At 50.9% G+C, this 11,949-nt stretch overlaps 1 protein-coding gene across 1 annotated transcript; it reads left to right on the plus strand.

Annotated features, from left to right (window-relative positions):
• The first annotated feature begins 3,659 nt into the window (after positions 1-3,659).
• On the plus strand, positions 3,660-11,515 carry LOC121272786 (serine/threonine-protein kinase pim-3-like). The gene is made up of 7 exons (XM_041179559.1): positions 3,660-3,740; positions 5,191-5,284; positions 6,459-6,583; positions 7,314-7,364; positions 9,149-9,515; positions 10,243-10,419; positions 11,343-11,515. The coding sequence occupies exons 1-7, from the start codon at positions 3,660-3,662 to the stop codon at positions 11,513-11,515; spliced, it is 1,068 nt and encodes a 355-aa protein (XP_041035493.1).
• The last annotated feature ends 434 nt before the right edge of the window (positions 11,516-11,949 follow it).

The raw sequence follows: 11,949 nt of genomic DNA on the forward strand, positions 1-11,949 counted from the left end.
AGTTGGTGGGGTTGGGTGTGGGGGATGGCACCTGAGAGGCGTTGACCATGCCAGTGCCTTTGGGAGAGCACCAGGGGAGGCCCGAGGTTGGGTGAGGTTCTGGGGAAATTCTGGAAGCAGCTGGGCCCACCCTGGTCTGTAAATAACGTGTATTGTGTCCAGGCTGTAGAGGGTGCCGCTGATATCATGTTCGTGGTTCAACGTGAAACACTCTTGTGAATGGTGCACGAGACTGCCTTTTAATTATGGTGTCGAAACTAGCTGCGTATTTGTGATGTTTTGTGTGTACTCAATAAAATTAAACATTGTTTCAGTCAGTGGTATATTTTGTGTGTACATGTCTCTGCAAACAGGAACAGGAAGAGGCCATTCAGACCCGCCCTCGAGCCTGTTACACAGGAACAGGAGGAGGCCATTCAGTCCTTCTTGAGTTTGTTACACAGGAACAAGAGGAGGCCATTCATCCGCTCTCTCGAACTTACACAGGAACAGGAGAAGTCCATTCAGCCCCTCTCGAGTCAGTAACACAGGAAGAAGAGGAGGCTCATTCAGCCCCTCTGAAGCCTGTTACAGAGGAACAGGAGGAGGCCTCTTCAGGCCCTTGACCCTCGAAGGGGCTGAATGGCCTCCTGTGGATGACCCAGTATGAAATTATGGCAAACGCTGCTCCCTGCTGGTCAACAAAACAGCGACGACCTGACAGAAGCTCAACAGCAGTCGGGCAGGTTCGGTTTCAAAAGCTCATGTTGGGGAGGTGGGCAGATTGAACGCGAGTGGGGGAGGGAGAGGTGGAGGTGTTCATACACAGAACCACACAGCTTAAGAGGAGGCCATTCAGCCGTTCATACATGTGCTGGCTTTTTGAAAGAGCTGTCCAATTAGCCCCACACTCTTCCTCCCCGACGCCAATGGCTCTTTCTCTCCCCCATAACCCTGCACGTTTTTCCCCTTCCAGTATTTATCCAATTCCCCCCTTATCGAAGGCAGAGAGAGAGACAAGTAAAGACTGACCGCAGCGAAAGAAAGACGTGCGTTTATATAGCGCCTTTCAACACCAGCAGACACCTCCAAGTGCCTTGCAGCCAATGAAGCACCTTTGCAGGTGGGGTCACTCTTATAGGGAAAGAGATCGGCATTTTGCTGCAGAGGAAGATCCCACGAGCAGCCGATGTTACACAATGACCCAGGTCATCTGTTCCTTTTCGTGGTGTTGGCTGAGGGATATGTTTCGGGCCCAGGACACCGGGGAGAACTCTTCCCCCCAACCCCCACCCACCCCCACCAGCCCGCTTTCCTTCCAATAGGGGCTGGGGGATCTTTTATGTCCACCTGAGGGGGTGGACGCAGGACTCAGGTTTAATGTCTCATCCTGAAGGATGGAGAGAGAGAGAGAGAGAGAGAGAGAGAGAGGGATGTGATGAAAGAGTTGAGGCAAAGGTTTGTGTTGGGTTGAGAGAGGGCAATGGAGAGGAAAATGATGTGTCACAGAGTCATAGAGGTCTACAGCACAGAAAAAGGCCCTTCGGCCCATACAGTCTGTGTCGGTCAAACAAGTACCGAACTATTGTAATCCCATTTTCCAGCACTAGGACAATACCCTTGTATGTCATGGCGTCGCAAATACTTATAGAGTGGGGTGTATAATGGAGGCCAGAGGAAAGGGAGAGTGAGAGATAGAGAGACAGAGAGACAGAGACAGAGACAGGCAGAGTGAGAGGAAGTGAGTGAGAGAGATAGAAAGGTAGAGTGAGGCAAACAGAGAAAGAGAGTGAGAGAAAGAGAGAGAGTGAGACAGACAAAGGGACAGAAAGTGAGCGGGAGAGATAGAGAGAGGGACCGAGAAAGTCAAAGAGCAGAGACACAGGAAAAGAGAGACAAAGAGAGAGAGACACAGAGAGAGAGGCAGAGAGAGAGAGCGTCAGAGAGAGCAACAGAAAGAGAGATAGAGGGAGAGACAGATGTATGTATATATATATATAGAGAGAGAGAGACACAGACAGAGGGAGAGAGAGAGATAGTGAGAGAGTGATAGAGAGTGAAAGATAGAAGGAGATAAACAGAGAGAGATAGAGATACACAGAGAGACCGAGAGGGAGAGACTCAGATAGACAGAGAGAGAGAGAGAGAGAGCGACAGAGAAATACACAGGGAGAGAGATAGAAGAGACAGAGAGAGAGAGAGACAGAGAGAGAGAGAAAGAGAGAGAGAGCACTTCAGGATTGCAGCGCAGAATCACTAGAACGACCTGGGTCTGAGAGGGTTAAATTCCGATGACGGGTCCCATAGTCCGAGCTTGTATTCCCTAGAGTATCGAAGATGAAGGGGTGTTCTGATCGAGGCGTTTAAGATGATGGGTTTGGAGGGGGTGGGAGAGCCCAGAATGAGGGGGCAGAACATCAAAGTTGGAGCCAGGTGGTCAGGGGGGATGTCAGGAAGCACTTGACACAAAGTGCAGTGGAAATGGGGAACTCCATCCTCCCGATAAGCTTGTCGAGGCTGAGATGGGGGGTGGGGAGTGCAATTGTAAATTTCCATCCGGAGATTGGGAGATTTTTCTGGTTAAGGGGGGGATTGAGGATTACAGAACCGAGGGCAGCAGATGGAGTTAAGATGCAGATCAGCTGTGATCTAGTTGAATCGAGGAAGGCTCGAGGGGCAGAATGGCCTCCTCCTGTTCCTGTCTAACATGCATGAGAGGGGCTGAATGGCCTCCCAGGTTACAAAGGTACTCCCTCAGAACTGACTATCCGACAGTGCTGCACTCCCTCAGTACTGACCCTCCAGCAGTGATTTCCATGAGCAGCCGCAATCTCTCTCCATTCTCCCCTTAAGGCCACTTGCGAGCTTTACATACCAGGAACTTTTCTGGCGGGGGTGTTGGGTGGGGCATTGAGAGATTCCTCCCTCACTCCCACCCCCAAGCCCCCACATCATCATGCACACTGATAAGGGAAGAAGCGTGGATTTAAGGTGAAAGCAACACACAGTCGTTCGATCGCATTGTGATGCACGCTGTGGGCAAATAGCTGAGCGGGTGTTGGTGGGGTTGGGGGTGGGGGGATGGCACTGGAGAGGCGTTGGCTATGCCAGTGCCTTCAGGAGTGCGCCAGGGGAGGCCCGAGATTTGGTGAGGTTCTGGGGAAATTCTGGAAGAAGCTAGGCCTACCCTGGTCTGTAAATACTCGTGTATTGTGCCCAGGCTGTAGAGGGTGCTGCTGATATCATGTTCGTGGTTCAACGTGAAACCCTCTTGTGAATCACGGCATGAGACTGTCTTTAAATCACAGTGTCGGTTAGCGAACCGACAGTCATTAGAGCATAACAGGCCTTTCGGCCCATCGAGCTGATGCCAGAGAAACTACCTGCATATTTATGATGTTTTGTGTGTACTCAATAAAATTAAAATTTGTTTCAATCAGTGGTATATTGTGTGTGTGTGTACATGTCTCTGCAAACAGGAACAGGAGGAGGCCATTCAGCCCACTCTCTGAAGCCTGTTACACAGAAACAGCAGGAGGCCATTCAGCCCCATCTCCCGAGACTTCCACAGGAACAGCAGGAGGCCCATTCAGCCTCTGTCTCGAGCCTTTTAAACAGGAACAAGAGGAGGCCTTTTCAAGCCCTTGAGCCTCGAAGGGCTGAATGGCCTTCTCCTGTGGATGGCCCAATATATAATTGTGGCAACCGCTGCCACCTGCTGGTCAACAAAACCTCGACGACCTGACAGTGGCTCAACAGCAGTAAGGCAGGTTCAGCTACATAAACTCATGTTGGGGGGTGGGCAGGTTGAACGGGGGTGGAGGAGGGGGGTGCGGAGCCTTTGACGGCGGAGGCATTCGCACAATCACAGAATGACGCATCTCAAGAGGAGGCCATTCAGCCCATTATACATGTGCTGGCTCTTTGAAAGAGCTGTCCAGTTAGCCCCACACTCTTCACTCACCGACCCCACCAGCACTTCCACTCCCCCATAACCCTGCACGTTTTTGCCCTTCCGGTATTTATCCAATTCCCCCTTATCGAAGAGAACGAGAGAGAGAGAGACAAGGGAATACAGACCGTAGCGAAAGAAAGACGTGCCTTTATATAGCGCCTTTCCCAACCAGCAGAAACCTCCAAGAGCCTCGCAGCAAATGAAGCACCTTTGCAGGTGGGGTCAATCTTGCAGGGAAAGGGATCGCCATTTTGCGCAGAGGAAGATCCCACGATCAGCTGATGTCACTCGATCACCCAGGTCATCTGTTCCTTTTCGTGGTGTTGGCTGAGGGATACGTTTCGGGCCCAGGACACCGGGGAGAACTCTTCCCCCCAACCCCCACCCCAACCTCCGCCAGCCCGCTTTCCTTCCAATAGGGGCCAGGAGATCTTTTATGTCCACCTGAGACAATGGAAAAGAGAGATAAAAAGAAAGAGACGCAGAGATAGAGAGAGAGATAGAAGGACAGAGAGTCAGAGGGAGAGAAAGAGTGAGAGCAACATCAATTGTTTTATTTCTCAACGCAAACTGGAGGAACAGCACCTTATCTACCGACTAGGTATTTTACAGCCTTTCAGACTGAATATTGAGTTCAACAATTTTAGATCACAAACTCTCTCCTCCATCCCCACCCCCTCTTTTCCAATAATTTATAAATATTTTTCTATTCCCACCTATTCCCAATATTTTTAAATGTGTTTCCATCCATTGGTCTACCTGTCCATTCTACGTGTTGCTTTCTATCCTTAATGTCCCCATTAGCACATTTCTTAGCCAATTTCACCACCATCAGCACCTCTTTCTCATTTTGTCTGTGACATCTTTTGTCTCCCCCCATCTATCACTGACCCTCGATCCAGCTCTAATTGTCCCCTCCCCCTGCCCCTTAAACCAGTTTATGTTGCAACCCTCTTCTGCTTTCCCTTAGTCACAGGGACTCGAAAGGTGAACTGTGCCCCTCCCCGCAGATGCTGCCAGACCTGCTGAGTTTTTCCACGTATTTTTGGGGGGTTTTGGTTGTGGATTTCCAGCCTTCGCTGGAACACTGATACATTCGAGGTGAAATTGACACACCGCCTTGTAACCAACAGCAACCAGGGAAAGGGGCAAAAGACTCAACTTCTGCTCTGCCTGTGAACCCCTTGATGGACAAAATTCTTCCTTTAAAAAGAAACATTTTGTAAACGATTACGAGACTATCTTTCTCTGCCCAGAGGAATCTTAAGAGCAGCGTCCCCCGCAGAGCCATGCTGTATACCAAGTCAGGGACTGTGTGCAGTCAGACACCGGCCGAGGAATCGCACCCAGGTATGAAGTTTTTTTTAACAACGTGAGTTCCCCGAGTGTCCGCGCAATTTCTTTACCCCACCTCCCAACCCCCCGCTCCCCAGAAGTTGGTGTTTGGGGAGAAGGGGAGTGAGCAGGAATTCTTGAGAGCCAGTGGGATGCAGAGACAGAAACTGAGAGAGAGAGAGAGACAGGCACAGAGTTGGACTGGGGCGGAGGGGGCAGAGACGGATGCAGAGGGAGATGGTGGTTCGGTTCGGTGGGTCTTTGGTACTAACATATTCATATCAACACAAGAGCAAGTTTCAGTGGGAACCAATTCGTCTAACGGAACAGACAGGGAGATGGAAGAGGAATCCAACATATTGGGATCCCCCCTTGAAGAGGGAGTCCCGACCACCTCCCCAACCCAAAAATTCCCTTAAAAAGGGTGCACACAATGCGCCGGTGAACGGACTGGAGGCGGCCGATTGCAGAGTAAGTCGAAGAGGGAGAGGGAAAGAAAGAGAAAAAATGAAAAGAGAGACAGAGAGAGAGAGAAAGAGAGAGAGGGAGAAAGAGGGAGAGAGAGACTGAGAGAAAGAGAGAGAGACTGAAAGAAAGAGAGAGAGAAAGAGAGAGACAGAGAGAAGGAAAGAGAGACACAGAGAGAGCTAGAGAAACAGAACGAGAGAGCGAGACAGCAGTGAGACACAGAAAGAGAGACACAGACACACACAAAAATATGTTAGACAGAGACGGAGAGAGAATGGGTGACAGAAACACATGTGAGTGAGAGAGAGAGGCAATGGGCAAACTCATTAATTCTCGCTTGAGTTTAGTGGGCTGGGCAGGGTCAGGAGTATTTGTCACTAAGAACCATTTCAGTCTGATGTGATGTTTGTGTGTCTGTGTCTCTCTTTCTGTGTCTCACTGCTGTCTCGCTCTCTCACTCGTTCTGTTTCTCTAGCTCTCTCTCTGTCTCTCTCTGTCTCTCTTTCTTTCTCTGTCTCTCTTTCTTTCTCTCTGTCTCTCTCTCTCTTTCTCTCTGTCTTTCTGTCAGTCTCTCTCTCTATTTCTTTCTCTCTGTCTCTCTGTCTCTCTCTATCTCTCGTTCTCTCTCTCTCTCATTCTCTCTGTCTGTCATAATTTTGTTAAACTAAGGCTAGGATCATTGGATGGAGTGTAATTCTCTCTCTTTCTTTCTCTGCTTCAGGTCCTGCAGTGAAAAGGAGGAAGAAGAGAGAAAGCTTCAAGGATCTGTACAGTGTGGGCAATAAACTGGGCAGCGGCGGCTTCGGAACTGTTTACTCGGCTGTGAGGATCTCCGATGGAGCTCCGGTGAGAGAGGAGGGAAAAGGGAGGGCATTAATGAAATAAGCACATCGATATATAGACACACACACACTCAGACACAAACACACACACACACACACACTCACAGAGACACACTCAGACACACACAAACACACTCAGAGACACATAAACACACACACACATTCAGACACAAACACGCACACACACCCAGACACATACAGAGACACACACAGACATGCACAAACACACACTCGGACACACACAAACACAAACACACACTCAGACAAACAAACACACGCACACACACTCAGAGTCAAACACACAAATACATTCACACAGACACTCACAAAAACATGCACACAAACAGACACATAGACACATTCACTCACTCACACAGAGATCCTCACAGTCATGCACAGCCAAACACGCACACACACAAACACACACTCAGACACACACACACAGGCGTACGCAGAGACACACTGCCATCTAGAAGCTTCCGTTTTTAGTGCAATAAATTATGAAATGCGAGCACAACATTACAACATTCCGGGGGTCGCGGGGGGAGTGAAGATCCAAAATAATTCCCAGGAATCAATGTTTACACCTGCAGGTGTTGCTGATGTTTCTATAGGGGGGAGGGAGACAAGGTGTGTGTTAACTCAGTAGGTAACTTTACTTAAAATATATCAATATCGTTGTAGTGTTTAAAGTCAGCTGGTTTGAATGAATTGGGATCCTGTTTCTATCACAGGTGGCAGTAAAACACGTGCCCAGGAAGAAAGTGGCGGATTGGGGTCGTCTGGTGAGTTTAAAATTTATTAAATAAAACTTGTGAACGTGTCTCTGTCTGAGTGTGTGCGAGTGCGCATCTGAGAGTGTGCAAAGTGTGCATGTGAGTGTGCGAGTGTGTGGAAGTGTGAGAATGTGTGCAAGTGTGTCTGAGTGTGAGAATATGTGAGAGTGTGTGTGAGTGTGTGTGTGAGTAACTCTGAATGTGACAGTGTGCGAGTGTGTCTGAGTGTGTGTGAATATCTCTGAGTGTGTGTGCGAGTGTGTGTGAGTGTATACAAGAAACTCTGAATTTGCGAGTGTGTCTGAGTGTGTGTGAATAACTCTGAGTGTGTGTGCGAGTGTGTCTGAGTTTGTACAAGAAACTCTGAATGTGCGAGTTTTTCTGAGTGTGTGCGAACAACTCTGAATGTGAGAGTGTGTACGAGTGCTTCTGAATGTGTGTGAGTAAGTATGAATGTGAGAGCGTGCAAGTGTGTCTGAGTGTGTGCAAGTGACTCTGAATGTGCGAGTGTGTCTGAGTGTGTGTATGAGTAACTCCTCTGAATGTGAGTGTGTGTGCGAGTGTGTCTGAGAGTGTGTGTAAGTCTGAATGTGAGAGTGTGCGAGTGTACCTGAGTGTGAGCAAGTTTCTCTGAATGTGCGAATGTGTCTGAGTGTGTGCGAGTTAACTCTGAATGTGAGTGCGTGTGCGAGTGTGTCTGAGTGTGTACAAGTATCTCTGAATGTGCGAGTGTGTCAGAGTGTCTTTGCGAGTTACTCTGAATGGGAGAGTGTGTAAGAGTCTGTCTGAGTGTGTGTGTGAATAAGTCTGAAAGTGAGAGTGTGCGTGTGTACCTGAGTGTGAGCAAGTAACTCTGAATGTGCGAGTGTGTCTGAGTGTGTGTAAGTGTGTGTCTGAGCGTGAGAGAGTGTTTCTGAGTGTGTGTATATTGGAGGGTGGGTGTGAGAGTGAGTGTGAGTGCGTTTGTGCAGAGGAGCTGGTTCTTGTTTGCAATTCAATGAAAAATGACGAAGGCTTTCTTTTCAATCTTCATTCTGTGATTTATTTATTACAACCCTAGATCTCATTGCCTTTGAGATAATGGTTATTTTGGTGTCCCTCCGTGACATCAGTTTAGAGGGAAAAACCCAGGAAACTGACACATCGCAACAGAAAATTGTTAAGGTGAGCTCGCCACCAGGGGTCGCCCCACAAGTGAGTTTTTTTTTAGATAGAACTTCATTCTCAACTTGTGTTCCCCCCAAACCAGCCTCTTCCAAACCCCTACAATCCCCCAATTTCATCTCCCCCAAACCAGCCTCTTCCCAAACCCTACCCACCGCCAATTCCATCTCCCCCAAACCAGCCTCTTCCAACCGCCCACACACCCCCAACTCCATCTCCCCCAAACCAGCCTCTTCCCAGACCCTATACACCCCCAATTCCATCTCCCCCAAACCAGCCTCTTCCCACCCCCTACCCATCCCCAACTCCATCTCTCCAAACCAGCCTCTTCCCACCCCCAACTCCATCTCCCCCAAACCAGCCTCTTCACACCCCCAACTCCAGCTCCCCCAAACCAGCCTCTTCCCAGCCCCTACCAACCCCCGACTCCATCTCCCCAAACCAGCATCTTCCCACCCCCTACCCACCCCCAACTCCATCTCCCCCCAAACCAGCCTCTTCCCACCCCCAACTCCATCTCCCCAAACCAGCCACCTCCCACCCCCAACTCCTTGTCACCCACTCTTTGTGAACTTGTTGCCTGCTGTCCATGTTCTGAATTCTGCCATCCTTGTGCCCTCTGTTTGCAGAATGACCGCCGTGTGCCCCTGGAGATCATCCTGATGAGGAAGGTGTCTTTGCCGGAGCACCGAGGTGCGATTCGCCTGCTGGACTGGTTCTCCAGGCCGGACGACTTCCTGCTGGTGATGGAGCGCCCGCCCAGAGCCAAGGATCTCTTCGACCTCATCGCCGAGCAGGGCTGGCTGTGCAAGGAGTGCTCCTGCTCCTTCTTCCGCCAGGCGGTGGAGGCACTGCGGCACTGCCATGCCTGTGGGGTCGCGCACCGGGACGTCAAGAGTGAGAACCTTCTGGTCGACCTGCGCACCGGCGAGCTCAAGCTCATCGACTTCGGCTCGGCAGCCCTGCTGCGTGACACCACCTACACCGATGTCAGTGGTGAGTGCCCTATCTCAGCCCGGCCACTCCCTGGGGGCATCCCGGAAGCAGCTGGGGGGCACAGCAGCACCCCATTTCTCTTTCGGCCACCAGGGATCCCAGATTGTTGTGCGGGCCCCAATTCCCTCCGACAGTGCGGCTCAGAACTGACCCTCCGACAGTGCGAATCTCCATCAGCACTGACCATCCGACAGTGCGAATCTCTATCAGCACTGAAAATCCGACAGTGTGACTCTCCCTCAGCATGACCGTTCGACTGTGCGGCGCTCCCTCGGCACTGACCCTCCAACAGTGCGACGCTCCCTCATTACTGACCATTCGACTGTGCGGCGCTCCCTCAGTACTGACCGTTCGACTGTGCGGCGCTCCCTCAGTACTGACCGTTCGACTGTGCGGCGCTCCCTCAGTACTGACCCTCCGACAGTGCGACACTCCCTCAGTACTGACCGTTCGACAGTGCAGCACTCCCTCAGCACTGTCCATCCAACAGTGCAGTGCACCCTCGGCACTGACCCTCCGACAGTGCAGTGCTCTCTCAGTACTAGCACTGGGCTGGGGGTATAAAGCAGGGGGCGAGCATCAGGCGTGGGTAATTTGGGGGCATCGGGGCGTTAAACTCCAAAGCAATGCTGGGTTGGTTAAATATTGTTACAGTGAATGTTGTCTGGTTTTAATCTTGTCCCTCTCTCTCTCTCTATTTCCTTCTTTTTCTGATGGAAATGCTCAGGCACCAGATTGTTCAACCCACCAGAGTTCTTCAGCAAAGGGCGCTACCATGCCCTCTCCACTACCGCCTGGTCCCTCGGGGTCTTGCTCTACGTCATGGTCTGTGGTGATATCCCCTTCAAGGAAGATGTGGAAATCCTGGCTGGCGACATCCAGCTGCCCTGCAGCATCTCCAAGGGTAAGTGGCAGACGGGGTGGAGAGAGGGGATTTATTTTTTAAAAAACATCCTTCACTGTCTCCTTTCCTAAGATCTCAAGAAACAGCGGCAGGAGGACACCATTCAGCCCCTCGATCCTGCTCCACCATTCAATAAAATGGCATCTGATCCGATTGCTCCACAATTCCACTTCCCTGTCCGTCCCCCTCATAACCCTCGACTCCCCTCGACGATCAGAAATCTGTCTCACTGGGCCTTGAATATATTCAGTGACCCGGCCCCCACTGCTCTCAGGGGGAGGGGGGGGGAGAGAATTCCACAGACTGACCACCCTCTGAGAAAGAAATTCCTCCTCATCTCCGTCTTCAATGGCTGACCCCTCATTCTGAAAATGTGCCCCCTCCCCTCATTCTAGATTGCCCCCCTTGAGAGGGTGAAATATCCCCTCAGCATCCACCCTGTCAAACCCCCTCCCCTCAGAATCTGACATGTTTCAATAAGATCACCGCTCATTCTTCTAAACTTCAATGGGTAGAGGCCCCAACCTGCTCAACCTTTCCCCATCAGACAAACCCCCTTCGTCCCAGGAATCAGCCTAGTGAACCTTCTCTTTACGGCTTCCAATGCGAGTCTGTCCCTCCTTAAGTAAGGAGACCAGAACTGTCCACAGAGCCCCAGGAGCGGCCTCACCAATGCCCTGTCCAGTTGTAACAAGACTTCCCCACTTTTATACTCCATCGCCCCCCCTCGAAATAAAGGACAACTTTCCATTTGGCTTCCTAATCACTCACTGCATCTGCGTACCAACTTGTTGAGATTCATGTACCAGGACACCCAGATCCCTCTGCTCCACCGCCTTCTGCAGTCTCTCTCTCTCTTTCTCACATTCAATTCTTCCCCGCGATGCAAGTTTTAAGGGACTATCTTGCGCTTCCCCCTGCAGAGTGCGAGGAGCTGATACGATGGTGCCTCTCCATGCAACCCTCCGAATGGCCCACCCTCGACCAGATACTGTGCCACCCGTGGGTGCATAATGTCATCACCAGACCGAAAGCCGTGGGCCTCTGGAGCCCGGAGGAAGACTCCGAGTGTAGCACCAGCCAAGAGAGACAGTAGGGAGCAGACAGACAGGACATGAACACACTCTGTTACTCGTCACCGTGTGGAAGGAGGAGGAACTTTAAGGACTGATGGGGACCTCGCCTGATCGCTCTGTCAGCAGTGGCTGGCTGGTCAGTGAACATTGGCCCCAGGGCCGGAGCGAACTCGAACTGCACATCCTGTGTTCGTCTCCCTTTTTCATCATTAAAGACGGCGCCTTCGACAGTGCAGCTCTCCCTCAGCACTGACCCTCCTACAGTGTGGTGCTCCCTCAGCACAGACCCTCATACAGCGCGGCTCAGCCCTGACCCTCCGACAATGCAGAGCTCCCTCAGTATTGACCCTCCAACAGTGATTTCCATGAGCAGCCACATTCTCTCTCCATTCTTGCCTTAAAGCCACCTGCGAGCTGTACAGAACTGGCAATTTTCTAGAGGGGGTGTTGGGAT

Source organism: Carcharodon carcharias, chromosome 35, assembly GCF_017639515.1.
Source record: "Carcharodon carcharias isolate sCarCar2 chromosome 35, sCarCar2.pri, whole genome shotgun sequence".
NCBI lineage: Eukaryota > Metazoa > Chordata > Chondrichthyes > Lamniformes > Lamnidae > Carcharodon > Carcharodon carcharias.